At 39.7% G+C, this 20,522-nt stretch overlaps 4 protein-coding genes and 1 pseudogene across 5 annotated transcripts; 2 read left to right on the top strand and 3 right to left on the bottom strand.

The window, feature by feature from the left end:
* Positions 1-29: 29 nt before the first annotated feature.
* ssh3 (slingshot protein phosphatase 3) lies at positions 30-7,219 on the bottom strand. 2 transcript variants are annotated; one of them, XM_072439613.1, is made up of 16 exons: positions 7,083-7,219; positions 5,257-5,294; positions 5,006-5,183; positions 4,681-4,796; positions 4,520-4,588; positions 3,440-3,505; positions 3,177-3,359; positions 2,839-2,932; positions 1,875-2,003; positions 1,613-1,659; positions 1,370-1,516; positions 878-1,078; positions 618-801; positions 436-531; positions 255-350; positions 30-185 (listed from the first exon to the last, which is right to left on the bottom strand). In XM_072439613.1, the coding sequence occupies exons 1-16, from the start codon at positions 7,128-7,130 to the stop codon at positions 51-53; spliced, it is 1,827 nt and encodes a 608-aa protein (XP_072295714.1). In that variant the 5' UTR covers positions 7,131-7,219; the 3' UTR covers positions 30-50. The 2 variants fall into 2 exon arrangements, with proteins under 2 accessions (XP_072295714.1, XP_072295713.1); XM_072439612.1 differs by having other exon boundaries at positions 612-801.
* Positions 7,220-8,679: 1,460 nt separating this feature from the next.
* LOC140354567 (glyoxylate reductase/hydroxypyruvate reductase-like) lies at positions 8,680-11,718 on the top strand (annotated as a pseudogene).
* Positions 11,719-12,288: 570 nt separating this feature from the next.
* LOC140354570 (glyoxylate reductase/hydroxypyruvate reductase-like) lies at positions 12,289-15,204 on the top strand. Its single transcript, XM_072439615.1, has 9 exons — positions 12,289-12,504; positions 12,684-12,814; positions 13,099-13,171; positions 13,251-13,367; positions 13,468-13,556; positions 13,880-13,981; positions 14,067-14,202; positions 14,265-14,395; positions 14,502-15,204. Exons 1-9 carry the CDS (start codon positions 12,416-12,418, stop codon positions 14,621-14,623), a joined length of 990 nt encoding a protein of 329 aa, XP_072295716.1. The 5' UTR covers positions 12,289-12,415; the 3' UTR covers positions 14,624-15,204.
* LOC140354568 (zinc finger and BTB domain-containing protein 5-like) lies at positions 15,202-17,561 on the bottom strand. Its single transcript, XM_072439614.1, has one exon. It carries the CDS (start codon positions 17,211-17,213, stop codon positions 15,222-15,224), a length of 1,992 nt encoding a protein of 663 aa, XP_072295715.1. The 5' UTR covers positions 17,214-17,561; the 3' UTR covers positions 15,202-15,221.
* Positions 17,562-18,005: 444 nt separating this feature from the next.
* On the bottom strand, positions 18,006-20,374 carry tomm5 (translocase of outer mitochondrial membrane 5 homolog (yeast)). Its single transcript, XM_072433622.1, has 2 exons — positions 20,138-20,374; positions 18,006-19,283 (listed from the first exon to the last, which is right to left on the bottom strand). The coding sequence occupies exons 1-2, from the start codon at positions 20,256-20,258 to the stop codon at positions 19,249-19,251; spliced, it is 156 nt and encodes a 51-aa protein (XP_072289723.1). The 5' UTR covers positions 20,259-20,374; the 3' UTR covers positions 18,006-19,248.
* Between the last annotated feature and the right edge of the window lie 148 nt (positions 20,375-20,522).

Consider the following 20,522-nt stretch of genomic DNA (forward strand, 5'->3'; position numbering starts at 1 on the left):
GTTCTCCTTTGGTTGCTGCTTTAATTTCCTTTTTGTGTTCTCAAAACCTGTTACTGATTTAGATCAGCATCTTGAAGGCTTCGTGGCTCAGGTGAAACATCCACACAGTCTCTCTGATGAGTGAGACCTCGTCGGATGAGACTCCGCCTCCTCTGTCCTGGAGAGCGCCGGGGACTGCCTGGGAGCTACATAAAGAAATTATATTATACTATATCTAGCCTGGCAGAAATGGGATGAGCTTTTAAAATCTTTACCTTCTCGCTTCCTTGATGGTCATCGTCCAGCTCACTAATAGACTGCATGAGAGAGAAGAGGTTCATTCTGCCACTGCGATTAACACTAGGGAGGACCTAAAAGAAAAAAAAAATTATAGATGCACTACATCACAACAGACACAGGCCCAGTTTACTCATGTTCATGGTTTTACAGATATACCTTGCCAGGCTCACTGACTGTGATGGAAGGGTTAGTGCCTGGTGTTTCTGTAGAGTCCAGTTGAGTGTTTGGAATGTTACCAAAATCTTTGAAAACCTATCAAATTAAACATAAGTAAATACTCTTCACATATCAAAGTAAGTCATGGTAATGCTAAGATTATGCTATATAGGCACACACACCTCTTCATCCTCATCCTCATCCTCCTCTGAACTGCTTGAATCTTCTTCATCTTCATCTTCATCAAGGCGCTCATCTTCTTCATCTTTTTTCTCTCCCACTCCTTGGTTTGCCTCTTTGGCAATAGATTTTTGCCTTTTTGCCTCTCTTGATTTCCGTCTCCAGAGAGTGCTGTGGCGTTGTTGGCTACAATACAAATTTTATCATGTAAATGAATGATCACATGAGGGTTAAAACTGTTGTTGTTTTTTCAATATTTTACCTTGCAAGGAGGATACCGCTGTAGGTCTGTAGCTGCTTCATAAAGCCTTCGTTGGGTTTGATGATGGACCGTTGTTCTTTGACATAGGACAATGCGACATCTAGTGGCCAGTGATACTGCTTCATGGCATAAGCGATCACAGTAGAAGATGAGCGGGATATTCCCATTTTACAGTGCACAAACAGTGCCTGCCCGCTTTTTCTGTCATTATTAAACATACAAGACAAACTTGTTAAGCAGTTGATTGAGATGTGCCACTGCTAAAATTTAAAATGAGCTGCTGTATCATTTTAGACAACCTTTCACTCATTACATAGATTCAATGTGTAATTTAATAATACTCTTTTGCAAAATAATATATGAGTTCATCTGAACCCACAACCTGCCGTTAAACTAGAGCTTTAAAATTATTACAAGCAAACATATTTACTGCACAACTGTAAACTTTCATTAAAGCTCATGGTACTGGGTGTGGTCTGAGGAGTTTTATACCTTGCCTTGTTGATGAAGCGGTATGTATCGGGCCAGTGCGACAGCAGGTCAGTTTCCTCCACGTCATACACTCGGATGTTCATATAAGTGAATAATGCAGGGAAGAAGTTGTCAATTTCTCTGGTCACATTTAGAATGTACCCAATACTGAAACCACAAAAGTAACTCAGTGTTGACAGAGCAAACGAATGTGTGACATTTTTAAGGTTTCAAGCAAATAACTGCCAGAAAAATGCCACTGACTTGTTTTTCTGCAGCTCTTCGAGATTTGCTGCATTCCACTCGGAGCCCTGAGTTAAACACAAAAACATATACAGAGTGTCAGAGTAATTATCAAGGTCTAGTCTTCTCTATCACTCTGAAAACAGATGCCCCACAAAAAGGGAAGTCACATCACATGACTGTATTCTGGCGAAAGATCATTTCTGTCACTTTTTCAGACCAAAACTAACACACATTCTAACATGTATTTAGTCAAAAAACCCAAAAACAAAACAGTACTTACTAGATAAAGGTAGTCAAAGATTTGGGAAGGTTTGTCCATCTGAGCCAAGGTGACCAGGATCTCATTGTCAATGTACTCTTTGTAGGGTCTGATGTCGAAGCCAAGTCGGGTGCTAAGAGCATTATGTATCTGTAGTTGTGAATAAAGAAGTCATAGAAAAAATTACATAGATTTAACCAATGGATTTCTCTAGCTTTTTTGTATCATGTCAAACTTTCCCCCTTGCTCAGGGTTTGAGGGTGACAGAGTTGGTCAGATTACTGATTAGTATACATTACATAACAAAAAAAAGGAAACAAAAACTGAGGAACTAACTTATAAAAAGCATGACATGTATTCAGCCTATTTTCAGATGAACAGAAGCAGAGGCGAAGTGTACAGTCCTCAATAAACCAGACTGTATTTGTTTTGTCACCAAAAGGTAACGCTGTGTGCTACAACTTTTTTACTGCTTACGATACAGTTCAATGGATTACACAGACTTTTTTGAAAAAGTAACAAAACGTTACTAGGGCAAGTAGCTGTAATGTGTGTTTAAGATTACTGCGTTATAAAAAAAGTTACCAAATTAGTTACTCCCCAATAGTGGTGATGTTTACATTCACATCAAAATCTGATTATTATCTGATTTTAAACCATAAAATCTGATTTGATGGAGCAGAAGGACCATGTTCGGAGAGAAATCAGATGTTGATGCTGTTTTACATATCATTTTAATAATTGTATAACCCCAAAGTCTGATGATAAACATATTTTGAAAGTGTATGTAACCGCAGCCACTGGTGGGGGTAGGGAGCTGTCTGGGTAGTCAGCCATTTGCACTCATTGAGCAGCAACTGACCTACAGCACATATATATTTTACAGTAGCTGGAGTAGCACAACTCACACAGCAACAAGGTAATTTCCCATGTCTGAAACACCAACATGGTACAATTACATTACTATAATATATTGTGTGTTCACCATTCTGCACGTGAGGTTGTCCATGTCCTCAGTCATCATGATGTCTCTGAGGTGATCCTTTATGAGCTTCTCTGTGCAAACTCTGTCTTCAGAACTATAAAAAGCAACACATGTTTGTATTTTGTTTTACTATAGTATAGATAAATGTAATACACATATTAATACTTTTAATAAACTTCAAACAAAACAAAGGAAGCGTGCAATTATGAAGAAAAGAGAAGGCAGAGACAAAAACGTCCAAAGAGAAACCACAGAACAGACACCAGCGTCAATCGTTCACCAAAGCAACCACAAAGTAGTCAAAATGTCACGAAACAAGATTTGAATTTGTGTGTCACCTCGATCCACTACTGTCCTTTCTGACCGACTCCAGGTCGTCCATTGCCTCCCATTCGTTCAGACAGAAGCGGTCGGACTCGATGTGCTGCTGATAGTGTTGGGCCCACTCCAACCCGTTGCCTGGGATCAGCGCGGTTTTCACGGCGCGCTCGCAGCATCCGTGCAGCGCCTGCAGCACCGACCTTCGATGTAGTAGTGGTAAGACGTTATTACCATGTGCACAACGTTGATTTTACAATGAAAGAACTTTGAATGAGCTCACCACATAGTTTGCATTGACACTGGTTTAAATATTCTGGTCTCCACAGCTGAGGCTACGCTAAAGCCGCTGGGAAAAGAAGATGACATGGATTTAAACAGAAAAGTTGACGTTACCAAGATATACAATTACATAAAACCCTCGTATGTCCTGGTATTGAGTGATGAATATGCAAATAACTATCTAATTGGATCAGTGGTAGGTGTGACTTTGGGATGAATGTGCAGAAGCGACAAGAACAGAGCGTGATAAAATGTCCCGCGCGACACATGTGACAGCAGCTTCTCCAACGGCCCCGAGCAATGAACCGACTCAACCCTCAATAGACATTGCATTGTCCTCAACCACAATCTACAACGCGCACTTTAAGAGAAGCATGTGATACGAGGTAATGTTGAATCACTGCGGTAACAACTCGTAGCCCTTAACTATTAGTGCTTATTAGGGATGTCAAGATTATTTGGTTAATCGAGTATTGTGATTATTCAGGTCACCAGATAAGAATAAGTAGAGACTTGTAAAATAAGAGTATTTTACAAGTCTTTTAATTTCAAACTATAGTCCATAAAATACAGCTAAAGTACTTTTTCCATCTGCCTGTTTGTGTCACATTTATTTTATTTTCAGAAAGTTTGATTTCATAAAGCTGGTCACGAATTAGAGGAATAGTAATGTAATAGACAACGGAAAATGAAAGAGAATAAAAGATTTCACTGTTGTTTGGTCATGGTCTCAGAAATTATGAATAATTGTCACATTTTTTCCTCACAATAATTTTAACACGAAAATGTTATATTGGGACGTGCTTATGTAACACAGTGCAATAGAAATCCTAGTCTACTAAAAACTAAAACAGCAGGACTAAATCAATTATTGTCAGTTAGTGTCAGTTAATATGGACCATGCAGTGCTTATGTAAAAGTGATCAGGAGTGACAGGACAACTGTGATGTATGAGCAATGATTGAGCTTCATATAAAGCACATTACACATTCATATTTATCACTGGCCACAGTCCCAGACAGTGGGCTCCACCATCTGTGCTGCAGCTGAGAACAAATCCTGTGAAAATCCTTATTCTCACCCATCTCCATCCAAGTACACCTGTGTGTCGCTCCAGATGGGCAGAACCAGGCCGATGGTGCACTGAGCGCTGCAGAAGCCACAAACCAAGGAGCGGCACGTCATCTTTTGCAATCCAAATGTTAAAATGTGCTTTGCTTGAGTGATAAAACTTAGTTTCACCTGTCGACATCGGGGAAGTCCATGCCCAGAAGAATGCTTTCATCTTTGTTTCCCAGTGTGGACACAATGATCAGGTACCTGACTTTAACAGGGTTGACAGACTCCAGCTGCACCGCCTGTGAGTGGCAGAGAACAGGCACCAAAAACGCAATAAGAGACCAAAACATGCTTTGGATAAATACTAGTATTAAGTATTAAAATAATCTTTCACTCTGTTTGGCCTCATGTGACTTTACTAAAATGTAGTAGCATGGTGTTTATTAACTTTGCACGTAATTCGACCAAGACATATCTCACATAATGCACTTTATACTGTGTATTTTACCAGCTTAATGGTGTCTTCTGGTCGGAGCAGCTCAACCATTGCATGGAGTTGTCTGTGCTGCACGTTGGAGATGCTGTTATTTTGTTTTGTTGGAGAACTGAGAGTGGGAGACGAATCCCCTTCACTGGGCTCATCTTCGATCAGGAGGACAGCACCTTTCACCAGCGCAAAACTCTCCCTACGATCAGCAAGTCCATATTTTAAAACACACTGCACGAGTTGGCAAAGGAACATATTTGTAAAAGATGTACCTTTTTTGAAGTCTCCCTCTTCTTTGGATAGTGTCATCCTAAAAAATAAAAAAATAAAGGTTTTACAAAACAAGTGAATAACACAAATTGATCCTGTGTGTGTGTCCTTTATGTAAGGCACCAGTTTGTCACAAGTTCTCTAATGGATTGTTTTGTGATTAGTTCTGACTTTTTTCTACTGATAATTTAGTCATAATGCTACAGTTAATGATCAGCTTGGGTCCACAACGTTTGTATAGTTTATGTTCATGAAAATAAGGTTATGCTTATAGGAAAATAATCCATGGGTTTCAGAATTATGATAAATTAGGACAGTTACCTTAGCAATTAACAAGAAAAGCTAAAACCCATGACTTTTGAAAGCTATCTTATTTTATTATTATTTATTTTTTTCCTATTGAGACAAGAAAACAAAAAAACAACTGTGATTCATTTTTTGCTTTTGTCATTTAGCAAACAGAACGTCAGGACAAAGGAGAGTATAGTCACAGGAAGAGTAGGACAATAAGGAATTAACTGTGAACTTTATGACGGAAAGACACAGGGTGGAACAAAAAGAGAACACAAAACATTAGAGTGAGAGCGACAGGCATGTAAATAGATGTAGTAACAAGAGCTTAAAGAAAGAGACTCGAGACAGTAATATTACCTGTTACGCAACTGACAAGTCCAGACAGAGTGAGGGAACAAAATGAAGAGGAGAAGATATGGGCCAAGAGAGGGAACAAAATGATATAGGAAAGAAAGCAGATAAAACATGTTATGGGAAGAAAAATGTGGACAAAGTATGAAACTGTAGCTGGTTTTGAATTTGAAAAATGCAGATTATGGTTAAATGCGTTCTGAATGAATTGAGGAGCAGAGGTGAAACTTTGTCAAAGGTCATTCGGGGGTTAAACACCGTCACACAATGAGGTATTCCCTGACAACGCGAGATGAATGCAGCTCGGGACAGCCACACATTCCTCCAGCTCTTTGTTCACAGCCAGGTCAGAACAAACTCACTTATCAGCAGTTTAAATCAACACTGTGCTATTAGGAAACCTCTAGATTTGCATGATTGATCAGTTATTTACAATTGCGTCCTATGGTATCTGAAACATCAGCCGACGCATCCGTTTTTGTGAGGAATTAAATACATCAAGAAGGGCTGTGGTTCGGACACAAAAAACATGGAAGCTCTAGTGTATAGCTAAAGGCGCACTATGTAACTTTTCTTGTGCTCGGTCTGCTACCATGGAGATGTTATTGCTTTGTCTGGAATGTCTTGGCAATGTGATTAGGTTAAAATGATCTACCGTATTTTCCAAACTATAAGTCGCACCTTTTTTCATAGTTTTGGCCAAGGTGCAACTTATACTTATATTTATACTTATACTCTGGAGCGACTTATATGTGATATTATTTGTTATTTTCACACTTGCAACCGCATTTCACACTCCAGTGCAACTTATATAAGTTTTTTTTCTTCTCTATTAGGCATTTTTTGACTTATACTCCGGTGCGACTTATAGTCCGGAAAATATGGGTATTATCTGATATTGATACAGTTACATGAGTTATATAATAAAAACTTAACAATCTTCCATGAGGGATTCGAAAAAAGTGACATAAACGGTCTAGATTTGGTCTTCATTTTTTACACTTTTTTTACAAACCGGTTTAGTTTAAGTTAGTGATCGATTGTTGGGACATTATCTGATATATATATTAACCCTAATTTGCATGTAATTTCCCATATTTTGCTGTCCTGATCCGGGTCTAACTTCCAAACTACCACGAAGACTACAGTGGATGCATAAGAAGACGAGGTATCATGAACTCACTGAGGAAGTGGAGATGGACGGGGCCCGGTGCAGAGTCAACAGAGCCATAGCACGGTCCCAGTCTCTCGTACAAACCCTGCAGCGGCGGACAGGCCCGGACAAGACCTGAAGGTTCCTCGGGCGGTTCCTCACTCCTTCTGAAACCACATCACACAAATAGGCACATTTCTGGGTTACATAAACGTTCAGAAGAAATACGTGAAAAGGCTTTTGGTAGTGAATGGCCACGGCGATAAGAGGAAATCATATGGGGACAAATAGTAGACCGCTCCAGGGCATCTGACCAAAAAAGTCATGGATGCCTTTTGGTCTTGAACTTGTGTGCAAAGACGTCACTCATTCAAGGAACCTTAAGGCAACAATTGGGTTTATGAGGTACAACAGAGCACCATCTTGAGGGTGAAATAAATTAAAATACTCAATTAAATATCATGTGAATGGGCCCTGAGTTACGTCGTACTGAAAAGGACAACATTTTTCTGGTCAAAATTAAATATATAACATTATCATGACAAGTCAAGCAATGCAACGTAATATAGTGAACTAAAGTCAAACAGGTTATACTTAATATTACATAATTTACTAAAATCGTGGGTGGAGTCCCTGGTTGAAAAGAAAAGCAGGCTAATGCGCCTTAATAACTGTCTTCCTAATAAGGCGTTGTGGTTATTTGACAGCTTTGGAGATAACTTGTCAGAAATCAAATGTGCTAAATAACAATGTAAGTAACACCAAAGGCTCCTGACGCCATTGCCCGTTTGCAATTGAACAGTTCAGGCGGATAAACGTGACCATATCGGGCAAGTTTGATCTTGCTGCGAGCCTAAAACAAACGTTGATGCCGCTGAGTAAAGCTCGACAGCGTGTATTATAAACTAGACCGTTCAGTAAAGCTAAAATCCGCTGGAGACGCGGGGATAATAAAGTGCCGGGTGGCGCAGATCCTACCTTTATTGGTCTTAGTTTTAATAATCCGCGCGACGGGGGCAGCAGCTCATATTTCACGCACTGCCGCTTTCATTAGCCCGAGATCTTACATTTTGTGCGCAAAAGCGAAGACGGGCTGCGGGCTGGGCAGAGCTGCAGCAGCAACAAGGAAAATGCAGACGACTACGACACTGACGTCATGTGTGGACTGCCCAGGAGCCTGCAGAGAAAGTCTGCTGCTAACTTCATATTTGTCTCAGGAACACTCCTGTGCCTGTTTCCTATTCATATGGGATACTATACTTTACTTTACTTTTTAGCCACAATTTTAAAAAGCGCCCTTTCTCATGATTGTTTATTATTCCGAATCTATTAAATCATTATGGTAAATATATTAAATCACACAAGTTGAGCATGATTCCTCTCAAAAGCTACATTCGATTTTGAGATTTATCTTAAATAATTGATTGGTAAATATGTAACGTAAATTATGATTCCAGATGGTTAAATACATGAGTAACTGTATAAGAAAAATATGTAAATATAAATATTAATGTATTATAAATTATTTATCGACCATCCAGCTGCTTTTTCATTAGCGCGTATAAAACCATCGCGCATGCGCATTACTTCTCCGTTGAACTACTTCCTGGTATGAGCAGCGTGAGTGTTGCCCATCTCACTTTTTCAGACTTGTGAAGTACATTTCTGTATCACTCTGAAGTGACAGACTCTCTTGAAGTATTTAGGTTTTTGAAGCCCGATGCAAAGTGTTGGAAAAATAATGAAGGTTTTCGTGACTAGACGTATTCCTCCAGAGGGAATGCAAATCCTCTCCTCAGCAGCGGGAGTGTGAGTACTTTTTTGTTTATTTACTATTTCTTCAAACGAATCGACCGTACTGAGGGTGAACGTTGTAAGCAGTCACATCATTTAAACCCTGACCATTACCTAACGATATATGTCAATGCAATATCTACGTTAGCGTTTACGTGAATGTGCGTTTATCCTTTGTGTTTCCATGGTAACAGATGTGAGGCGTCTGTGTGGGACAGTGATGAGCCCGTGTCCAGGGCGGAGCTGCTCAAAGGGGCTGCGGGGATCCTGTGTCTACTGTCCGATAAGATAGATGCTGAAGTACTGAATGCAGCAGGTAACTTGAGACTTTTTTAAAAAAAAAGCCTCTGAAATACTATTGAATGTGTGTACAAGTGCAGGCCTGTCAAAATAACAGAGTGAAGTGTGACATATTTGTAAAGTATTTGACCCTTTACAGTTCAAATGTCAATGTGATACAGAACTAATACAAGAAAAAGCTCCCTACTAGTGCGTGGGAAATGTAAACGCAATAAATATAGAGCACCATAAACTATTGTTCCATCGTCATCAAATGTTGAACGATAACTTAATATTGTTATTAATGTGACAGGCCTATGCAAGTGGGGATTTTGATCATGATAAAGCTATATGGGTTCGGGTTCAAATACACGAAGTATCAGATGAATGTCTTCTACTAAAATAAAATATATTTATGGTTTAAATGTATTGATGGAAACTCTGCGAGCGTGAAAGTCTTACAAGCCAAAATAAAAATGTACCAGCATCTGTTGTATTGCCTTGGCTAGTGTTAATGTATAACCTTTTTTAGGGCCAAACCTTAAGGTTATCAGCACTTTTTCTGTTGGTTTTGACCACTTGGCTCTTGATGAAATTAAAAAACGGTAGGTGTTAATTTAAAGTATATAATTCACATTTATTGACTTTGAAAATGCTGTGTTTTGTCTTTTATTGCCTAAAAGTGGTATACGTGTTGGATACACTCCTGACGTGCTAACGGATGCTACAGCATAAATGACTGTGGCGCTGCTGCTGGCCACTGCGCGTAGATTACCGGAGGGAGTGGAGGAGACCAAAAAGTCAGTTGTGGAATGTAGCATATTAATTATAATCAGTTCTAGCTTTCAAGGTTGGTGGTTGTTGGTGCAAATGAGTGTGATTCTCCTCCTGTTTTCAGTGGAGGCTGGAGCACATGGAAACCCCTTTGGCTCTGTGGTTATGGTCTGTCTGGCAGTACAGTAGGAATCGTTGGACTTGGACGCATTGGTTGGTGTTATTTCTCAAATTTGTATTCAATACTATTAGCATAACGTTATTGTACTCCTCTCTAAGGCATACAGGGTATCAACACAGTAACACAGTATCATTCCACATCATAGGTAGTTAGTCGTAAAAATTGAAATAAGGCCACAATAGGTTCACAACTGTAACAAAATTGACTACCCTGTTTTTGTTTTGTTTTTTTCCTCTTTCTGCCCTGTGTAAAGTTTTTGTTAGCATTTTTGCCATGGAGGAGCATGGCAGAAGCACTGTTTTGCTCTGTATGTAAACAGGATTTTATTGTTCAAAATCTATAATATGCATTTTTAACTCTAGGAATGGCAATAGCACAGAGACTCATGCCTTTTTTGGAGTAAAACGACTTTTATATACTGGTAGAAATGCAAAGCCCCATGCTGCGGAGGTCAATGGAGAATTTGGTATGACTAAAGACATATAATATTTGTGGCTCAACTAATCAGACTTACAAGAATGCATACATGTATATTATATATTTGTTTTTCGTGCCAATGGACAAACTCCTCTCTGAGTGTGACTTCATCGTCATCTCTTGCTCTCTGACTCCTGAAACCCAGGGCCTGTGTGACAAGGCCTTCTTCACCAAGATGAAAAACACTGCTGTCTTTGTCAATACAAGCAGGTAGGTTTACTTCCAACATTTAAAGTACACAGTGAGTGTGATATGTTCCAGGGGAGCTGTTGTCAATCAGGAGGACTTGTATGAAGCTTTGAAGAATGGGCAAATAGCTGCAGCTGGTTTGGATGTTACTACTCCAGAACCTCTTCCAACAATCCACCCACTCCTCACGCTGAAGAACTGTGGTATGCTAAAGTTAAGCCTCTTTGTACATGTTAATAACGAAAAAAAATATGATTCCACATTAAGGTCTTTCAATTTTGTTTCTCCCCTTCCCGTTCCTGTTGACAGTGGTGTTGCCACACATTGGCAGCGCCACCTACTCCACAAGAGGCATCATGTCATCTCTTGCAGCGCGCAATCTTCTGGCTGGTTTACAAGGCACCGATATGCCGAGTGAACTGAAGGTTTAAGTCAAACTCCTCAAGGTTTTTGTTTCTGTTTTTATCTGTGGTAATTTGAGAACACCTCAGATGAACAAAATTGGCAACTAACACTATGCACTGCCAATGTGTAGTACGCTAGTCTATAATAGGGCATTGCACATGTTTTATGTACTGTATTGTATGTACTGTATTTTTTAGCATTAATCTAGCAAGGAAACAAATTAAATCAAAGAGGCCTAAACATTTAAAGAAAAATACACCGATACAGTATATTCTAATACAACAAAAATAGTATTTATTTTCTTTCATAATTTCAGAGGTTTCAAATCTTGTTAATTCATACAGTAGATCATGATTGGGGTTTCATTAAAAGTAGCACATTAGCTTTGTCAGTTGATGTATTATTAATTAATTCCCCGCACTCGAGGGTTATAACCCACAGCTGTAGCTACAATGTTCTTGGGGTGGATTTATAGAAGGCTGATAATCTGATCGGTTATCTACCACACACAATGTTCATCTGTAGGTAAAAGTGGCATACAAAACATCTACCAATACTGGTGCCATGACACAATTTAAGTTGACACTAAATTGAATGTTTTTTGAAACTTTAATAAATATTTTTGGAAAACTGGCTTTAATTGTCTTTCTTTTATGTTAGTGAATCAGAGAAGGCTTGATCATCTTTCCAGTTTTGGCACGAGTTCTTTGTGTACTTATAAAGATGTGACGACTGACTAAAGCGTTTGCCGCACTTCGGACAGGGGTAGGGCTTCTCTCCTGTGTGAACACGGATGTGTTTTTTACAGTCCGTCAGGTTCATGAAAGTTTTACAACAGATTTTACAGGCATACTTTTTGTCACCTTCAAAATTCCAAATCTATTAAATCATTATGGTAAATCTATTAAATCACACAAGTTGAGCATGATTCCTCTCAAAAGCTACATTCGATTTTAAGATTTATCTTAAATAATTGACAAAGATGTTACGTAAATTATGATTTCAGATGATTAAATACATGAGTAGCTGTATGAGAAAAATATGTAAATATTAATGTATTATAAATTATTAATCGACCATCCAGCTGCTTTTTCATTAGCGCGTATAAAAACCAACGCGCATGCGCATTACTGCTCCGTTGAACTACTTCCTGGTAAGAGCAGCGTGAGTGTTGCCCTTCTCACTTTTTCAGACTTGTGAAGTACATTTCTGTATCACTCTGACGTGACAGACTCTCTTGAAGTATTTAGGTTTTTGAAGCCCGATGCAAAGTGTTGGAAAAATAATGAAGGTTTTCGTGACTAGACGTATTCCTCCAGAGGGAATGCAAATCCTCTCCTCAGCAGCGGGAGTGTGAGTACTTTTTTGTTTGTTTACTATTTCTTCAAACGAATCGACCGTACTGAGGGTGAACGTTGTAAGCAGTCACATCATTTAAACCCTGACCATTACCTAACGATATATGTCAATGCAATATCTACGTTAGCGTTTACGTGAATGTGCGTTTATCCTTTGTGTTTCCATGGTAACAGATGTGAGGCGTCTGTGTGGGACAGTGATGAGCCCGTGTCCAGGGCGGAGCTGCTCAAAGGGGTGCAAGGAGCTGCGGGGATCCTGTGTCTACTGTCCGATAAGATAGATGCTGAAGTACTGAATGCAGCAGGTAACTTGAGACTTTTTTTTTTTTTTTAAAAGCCTCTGAAATACTATTGAATGTGTGTACAAGTGCAGGCCTGTCACAATAACAGAGTGAAGTGTGACATATTTGTAAAGTATTTGACCCTTTACAGTTCAAATGTCAATGTGATACAGAAATGATGAGAGAAAAAGCTCCCTACTAGTGCGTGGGAAATGTAAACGCAATAAATATTGAGCGACAAGCCAAAATAAAAATGTACCAGCATCTGTTGTATTGCCTTGGCTAGTGTTAATGTCTAACTTTTTTAGGGCCAAACCTTAAGGTTATCAGCACTCTTTCTGTTGGTTTTGACCACTTGGCTCTTGATGAAATTAAAAAACGGTAGGTGTTAATTTAAAGTATATAATTCACATTTATTGACCTTGAAAATGCTGTGTTTTGTCTTTTTATTGCCTAAAAGTGGTATACGTGTTGGATACACTCCTGACGTGCTAACGGATGCTACAGCAGAACTGACTGTGGCGCTGCTGCTGGCCACTGCGCGTAGATTACCGGAGGGAGTGGAGGAGGCCAAAAAGTCAGTCGTGGAATGTAACATATTAACTATAATAACAGTTCTAGCTTTCAAGGTTGGTGGTTGTTGGTGCAAATGAGTGTGATTCTCCTCCTGTTTTCAGTGGAGGCTGGAGCACATGGAAACCCCTTTGGCTCTGTGGTTATGGTCTGTCTGGCAGTACAGTAGGAATCGTTGGACTTGGACGCATTGGTTGGTGTTATTTCTCAAATTTGTATTCAATACTATTAGCATAACGTTATTGTACTCCTCTCTAAGGCATGCAGGGTATCAACACAGTATCATACCACATCATAGGTAGTTAGTCCTAAAAAAATTAAATAAGGCCACAATAGGTCCACAACTGCAACAAAATTGACTACCCTGCATTGTTTTTTTAATCTTCCTCTTTCTTCCCTGTGTAAAGTTTTTGTTAGTATTTTTGCCATGGAGGAGCATGGCAGAAGCACTGTTTTGCTCTGTATGTAAACAGGATTTTATTGTTCAAAATCTTTAATGTGCATTTTTAACTCTAGGAATGGCAATAGCACAGAGACTCATGCCTTTTGGAGTAAAACGACTTTTATATACTGGTAGAAATGCAAAGCCCCATGCTGCGGAGGTCAATGGAGAATTTGGTATGACTAAAGACATATAATATTTGTGGCTCAATTAATCAGACTTACAAGAATGCATACATGTATATTATATATTTGTTCTTAGTGCCAATGGACACACTCCTCTCTGAGTGTGACTTCATCGTCATCTCTTGCTCTCTGACTCCTGAAACCCAGGGCCTGTGTGACAAGGCCTTCTTCACCAAGATGAAAAACACTGCTGTCTTTGTCAATACAAGCAGGTAGGTTTACTTCCAACATTCATGGAACATTTAAAGTACACAGTGAGTGTGATATGTTCCAGGGGAGCTGTCGTCAATCAGGAGGACTTGTATGAAGCTTTGAAGAATGGACAAATAGCTGCAGCTGGTTTGGATGTTACTACTCCAGAACCTCTTCCAACAAACCACCCACTCTTCACGCTGAATAACTGTGGTATGCCAAAGTTAACCCTCTTTGTACATGTTAAAAAAGAAAAAAAATATGATTCCACATTAAGGTCTTTCAATTTTGTTTCTCCCCTTCCCGTTCCTGTTGACAGTGGTGTTGCCACACATTGGCAGCGCCACCTACTCCACAAGAGGCATCATGTCATCTCTTGCAGCGCGCAATCTTCTGGCTGGTTTACAAGGCACTGATATGCCGAGTGAACTGAAGGTTTAAGTCAAACTCCTCAAGGTTTTTGTTTCTGTTTTTATCTGTGGTAATTTGAGAACACCTCAGATGAACAAAATTGGCAACTAACACTATGCACTGCCAATGTGTAGTACGCTAGTCTATAATAGGGCATTGCACATGTTTTATGTACTGTATTTATTAGCATTAATCTAGCAAGGAAACAATTTAAATCAAAGAGGCTTAAACATTTAAAGAAAAATACACCGATACAGTATATTCTAATGCAACAAAAATAGTATTTATTTTCTTTCATAATTTCAGAGGTTTCAAATCTTGTTAATTCATACAGTAGATCATGATTGGGGTTTCATTAAAAGTAGCACATTAGCTTTGTCAGTTGATGTATTATTAATTATTATAACCCACAGCTGTAGCTACAATGTTCTTGGGGTGGATTTATAGAAGGCTGGTAATCTGATCAGTTATCTACCACACACAATGTTCATCTGTAGGTAAAAGTGGCATACAAAACATCTACCACCGAGTACTGGTGCCATGACACAATTTTAAGTTAACACTAAATTGAATGTTTTTCGAAACTTTACTAAATATTTTTGAAAAACTGGCTTTAATTGTCTTTCTTTTATGTTGTTAGTGAATCGGAGAAGGCTTGATCATCTTTCCAGTTTTGGCACGAGTTCTTTGTGTGCTTATAAAGATGTGACGACTGACTAAAGCGTTTGCCGCACTTCGGACAGGGGTAGGGCTTCTCTCCTGTGTGAACACGGATGTGTTTTTTACAGTCCGTCAGGTTCATGAAAGTTTTACAACAGATTTTACAGGCATACTTTTTGTCCCCTTCAACCAAGAGAACGTGGTCTTCTGCAGCTGCTTTCTTGCACTTGGACAGAACGTCCTCTGATGCTCTGGTGAGAGATGGCCGCTCTGCAGCCTCACCTGAAGGATCAGAACTGATTTCAGATTCTGGAGGCACTTTAGGAGCAATACGGCGAAAAGCAGTCACTCCTGAGTTTCCAGCTCCCCGGCTCTTACTAACACTGGAGGAGGGCTGAATTACAGATGCCTCTAGGGTCAGTCCAGGACCCAGACTGCTCAGGTACCCGTTCAGAGGGTTTGGGGCTGGCTGCAGGATGAGGGCATCAGTAAAGCCGCTTGACTGAGTTGGTAGTAGCTGCTGCAGAGGAACAGACGTTATTGGGAAAGCCAGAGAGGAGTCTGATGATTGTGTTGAAGAGGAGTTAGCTTGATCTTCATTTTGACACAAAGCACTGTTGTCCATGGACATATTCGCATCACTGGCGGCTGCAGCTGCAGTGGCAGCAGCTGTCAGACTAGCTAGGCTGTCCTCCTCTAGAGCGCCCATAACACTTTCAGTAGTAGGATTAAGAAAACAAGAAAATGCTAAGTCAGATAAACTATCAAGGCCAACTGGATCATCTTCTGTGTCTCCACTGCCTTTGTGTACATCACTGTGCAGGTTTGTGCAAAGATGAGATCCTAAAATACTTTCATCAACATCAGCTGTCATTTTCTCAACACTTTCTTGGTTTGTAGATGCATGTTCCAGACACTGTAATGTGTCATCTGTAGCAGGTTTTAATTCTGGAGAGTTAATGTTTTCTCTTTTCACCTCAACCATCGTGATCATGGAGGCCTCGTGCTCCACACCTTCTTCTCCCACTTTAACTTTTACCACATTGTCTCTGTTATTTCCATTAACCTTATCCCAGTTACAGATGTCTTCAAAGCTGCTGTCTGACTGACTTGGCTGCTGCATCTCATCAGACTCTCCTTTAGTTGCTTCATATTTCTCCTCAATCTCGTCTTCCTCTTCACCCGGGCTTTCCCATAGTCTTTCGGGGAACCTGAGGCTATCAGGAGACAGAAGATCCTCTCCATTCTCCTCTGCACTGAGTAGACTCATGCTCACAGTGGGAGAACACTCTTTATATAGTTCCCCAGATCCAGTGGAAGGTTTCTTTCTGACACACAGTACCTGCTCCTCTGATTTTCTCTTGTGTCTGGATGAAGGTTTCGTTTTGTCTTCAGCACCTCCAGACTGGCTCACCTCCACCACTGCATCCTCCTCTGAGTCTTCTTCCAACCCAGATGTAACTTGCTGATACATGCTTGCTCGTTTTTGCTGGGAGCTCTCTAAAGTATGCACTGATCTCCAGCCCTTAGGTGGTGCAGAGGGGAAGTTTTTCTTTGACAAATGCAATTTACAGGCTTTGACTACAGCATTGAGATGAAGGTATGAGGCTGCCAACAGTACATCCATAACATTTGAGCTCCCCAAAGACAAAGTAGAAGTGTATATCATGTCTAGTAACGTGGAGAAAGCTTCGGGTGTCACCACTTCAGGGTCAAGCGCCATCACACTCGGAGCGCCACACTCAGTTTTATTCGTACTAGGGCCCGCTCCTTCATCTCCACTGTCATTTGAACTGAGTAGCGCCCTGAAGTGAGAACTGCTGGCGGCCAGGATGGCGCGATGGGCCTGGAAAGTCTGACCTCCCACCAGCACCACGCAGTCGCACCACAGCTGAGCATGGAGACGCTGGTAGTTGAGCTGGCGGAAAATATGCTGGAAATGACTTGGAAAATCCATCATGAGTCGAGTTTGGGGGATAAACAGCGGTTGTGAGGCTCCTCCGTTCTGTTTTCCCAGTTATATTTCCCCGTGCATGATGCTGCTCTCAAAGGCTGGTGTCGGACACAGCGGAGTCTGAGCTGGAGTATGGGCGGGCCGAGTCCAACGTTTGCGCAAAAGGATGGAGCATAGTTTCCCGCCTTTGACGTCCCGTTTTTTGCGCCCTGAACCCTCTTCACATCTTGTTTAAATACAAAAAGTGTTTGGTGAAATGTAGACGGTGTATCTTCAAGACGCGGTCGCTTTAGCATCTAGCATTATTGTCCATTGTGTGGTGGGCGCACTGGCAGCTGCGGTCATTATAGTCTCAGAGCTGGCCAAACAACGCCCCCTCCAGGTGATGAGGTTGTATTGCACACACTCTACCAACACTTGGTATTTTATTTTAATAAAGTACTTGAATTGCTTATAGAGTATTTTGCCTGCTTTTTAGATTTACCAAAGGAGGAGTGTGTTATTGTAATGATAAAAACTAATTTGGGAGCACTTCTGGGTCTGGAAATAGACCAAATTTAAAGGTAGCTTCAGCTGTCAGTTAGCTTCATTTATTTACTCAGTTACTCTTAAAAAGGTCAACAACAAAAATACACATCCATGTATTGGGAAGACAAGGATGTAAAATAATTTGTAGAGCCCAGATTCACAACAGCAGTTGCATCGCAGTGCTTTTCAAAATTGAACATAACGTTTGATTAGTTATTTTAATTTAGTTTGAGCTGCATGCCAAAAGTTGTACCACTTTTGGTTGTACCACAAATTAAGTCCAAAATTGACTTAAAACATTTATTTAAAATAAAACATTAATGCTTGAAATGGAGTGGGAAGAAGTACATTTATTTCAACCCACACGTGCCAGACAATACATTTAAGGTGAAAGAAAAGCTGCTTGCTTTTACAACAATGCTCATCAATACCTCAATAATAGTGACCAGACATTTTGTCACCACACAGACACAGAAAAGCTTCTCCTGGTGGTTCTTGCCATTGGAAGTGTAAAATTTCAATAGCCATGCAGACATGATTATTGAAATTCAAGTCTGAATATTTGGTGGTAGGAACTTGTGAAATGCTTTAAAAACAAACTGTGCAGCATAAAGATTTGACTGGATCATGCATTTTTAATAACATATATTGGAGTAATCAAATTTTGAACGTGGCATCAAGTCTTTTCTGTAATACACACTGCCCTATTTTGTGACTGAAGAAGGTAACTGAATAGGAGCATTATGATTTCCCCATATTTCAACACAATAGGTTAACTATGGAAGAATAGAGTGCAGTTGAGAACATATTTGGCTCTGTTGATTACGGTGGTTTGTTTGGGGGCCTATATTTATATAACACAGGTATAAAACATTTGGGTCCCAATATTGATCCCTGGGGGACATCACAAGCAGTGTCAAGACTTTTTGATGAAAATTCTCCTATTCGCACATACTGTACACTTAAATAGCTTCAGACCCATTTCCCTGCCACACCCCAAACAGATAATGAAACAATAAAATAGTCATTGGTCAATAAAAGACAAGCAGCTAAACAAGAGTTCACAGCAAATAAGCAAATGGACTACTGTCCCAGAGCATCTCGTTACCCCAAGCCCTACTCGGCAAGGAAAAACTCCTCATCCACATAACATTGAAGTGTTTATTCTTTTTTTTGCCCAATAGGCTGGTTATAAAGAAGAAGACCAATAGCCCAGTACTTTAACCTTATTATTTTACAGTAAACAACACATTTCAAAGCAAATTAAACCAACATTAATTTAATAGATTTTAGTTTTAAATTTACAGACAAAAACGCTTAAAGAAAAGAAAAACAGAAAAACATACACAACACTGTTTACATTATGCAATTCCTTAGGGTGCTGTGTAAGAGCAACTTTCAGACATCCCAGAGATGAGTGGTCTTCTGACTCCTGGTCGGTCAAGGTGGTCCTGGTCCAAACTTCTTGTGAAGAAGATAACATGCTCTAAAGGGGTAGATCCTCGAGGTCAAATCATATACTGTCCAGCTTCTTCAGCACATAAGGAGCTATAAGTACAAACAGAACAACTATCAATCAGGGTTGTCAAAAGTATCAAAAATCAGATACTACTCGATGCCAAAACTAGTATTAAAACTAGATTGTCATTTGAGCAAGTATTGATACTAAACCATTAATAAACAAACCTTTCCTGAAAAAGTAATTATTTAGTTATTATACAGTTGCATATGACAGTTAGTCAGTTTTCTAACTACCTTGACCTAAAAAAGAGCACTTTTAAAGTCACTGTGGTATCAAAATAAATAAAGAATAAAGTATTTTCCTTAGTCGCAAAAACAAGTTTGAAATGTTAGCATATCAATATATCAATTTGGTCATGTAAATGGGTTACACGTTATACTACTTAGAAATAGTAATTATGCATTGCAATATGTGCTCTTGCAAATTTAAATACTTCAGTAGTAAAAAGGATGCCATTAAATGCCTTGTATTTCAATTTTATGGTCAAGATGGGAGCCAATTCAGCTCCCTGATTGAAAAATCTACATAAACAACTTTTACATTAAGTGCATTTTGTGTTTATGTAATGTATTTGTTGTAAAGAAAATAAGCTAATATAACCGTTATCCATATTTCTTTATTCAAGCATGAGTCACATCTAGGGACATTAGTTTTAACCGCCAGAATACAGATCATAACTAAATGTCTAACGTTGATACCTGTGATCATAAACTGTAATGGCAGTGCCTTTTGAGTGCATATATTTGGTGCATTCATTCATCGGTGCATTGAGCATTCTCCATAATTGATAGCACACCATTCACATTCACCCGTTTGATACCTCAGAGTTTGAAAATGTTCTAAAATGTGTTTTCTTGTTCAATGTCATCTTGCTACTTACTCGCTCGGAGAATAAGGACGTAAACGAGAAAGTTTCTTAAAGATGAGGCGACGTCTTGTCGCATTTTCTTTTTCATTTCCTCCGGATCCATCTTTGGTCCCAGTCCTTCTAATTTGAACATGTTAACTGTGGTTAGGCCTTGGTTTTTGCGTACGTTTGATTAAAAATGATCGACGTTCTTGGAGCATGGGTTTTTGAACCGGAAATGTCCCTCTAAACGGAAGTTACAGTTACGGAAAGAGAGACTGGTCAAATACCAAAAACGCGATAATCACGTGGATGCATTATCCATCCATCCATCCATTTTCTACCGCTTGTTCCCTTTCGGGGTCGCGGGTGACTGGAGCCTATCCCAGTGACTTCGGGCCTTAGGCGGGGTACATTA

The sequence above is a fragment of the Eucyclogobius newberryi genome, unplaced genomic scaffold (assembly GCF_026437365.1).
Source record: "Eucyclogobius newberryi isolate DKJ021-1_F unplaced genomic scaffold, fEucNew1.0.hap1 SCAF_11, whole genome shotgun sequence".
Taxonomy (NCBI): domain Eukaryota; kingdom Metazoa; phylum Chordata; class Actinopteri; order Gobiiformes; family Gobiidae; genus Eucyclogobius; species Eucyclogobius newberryi.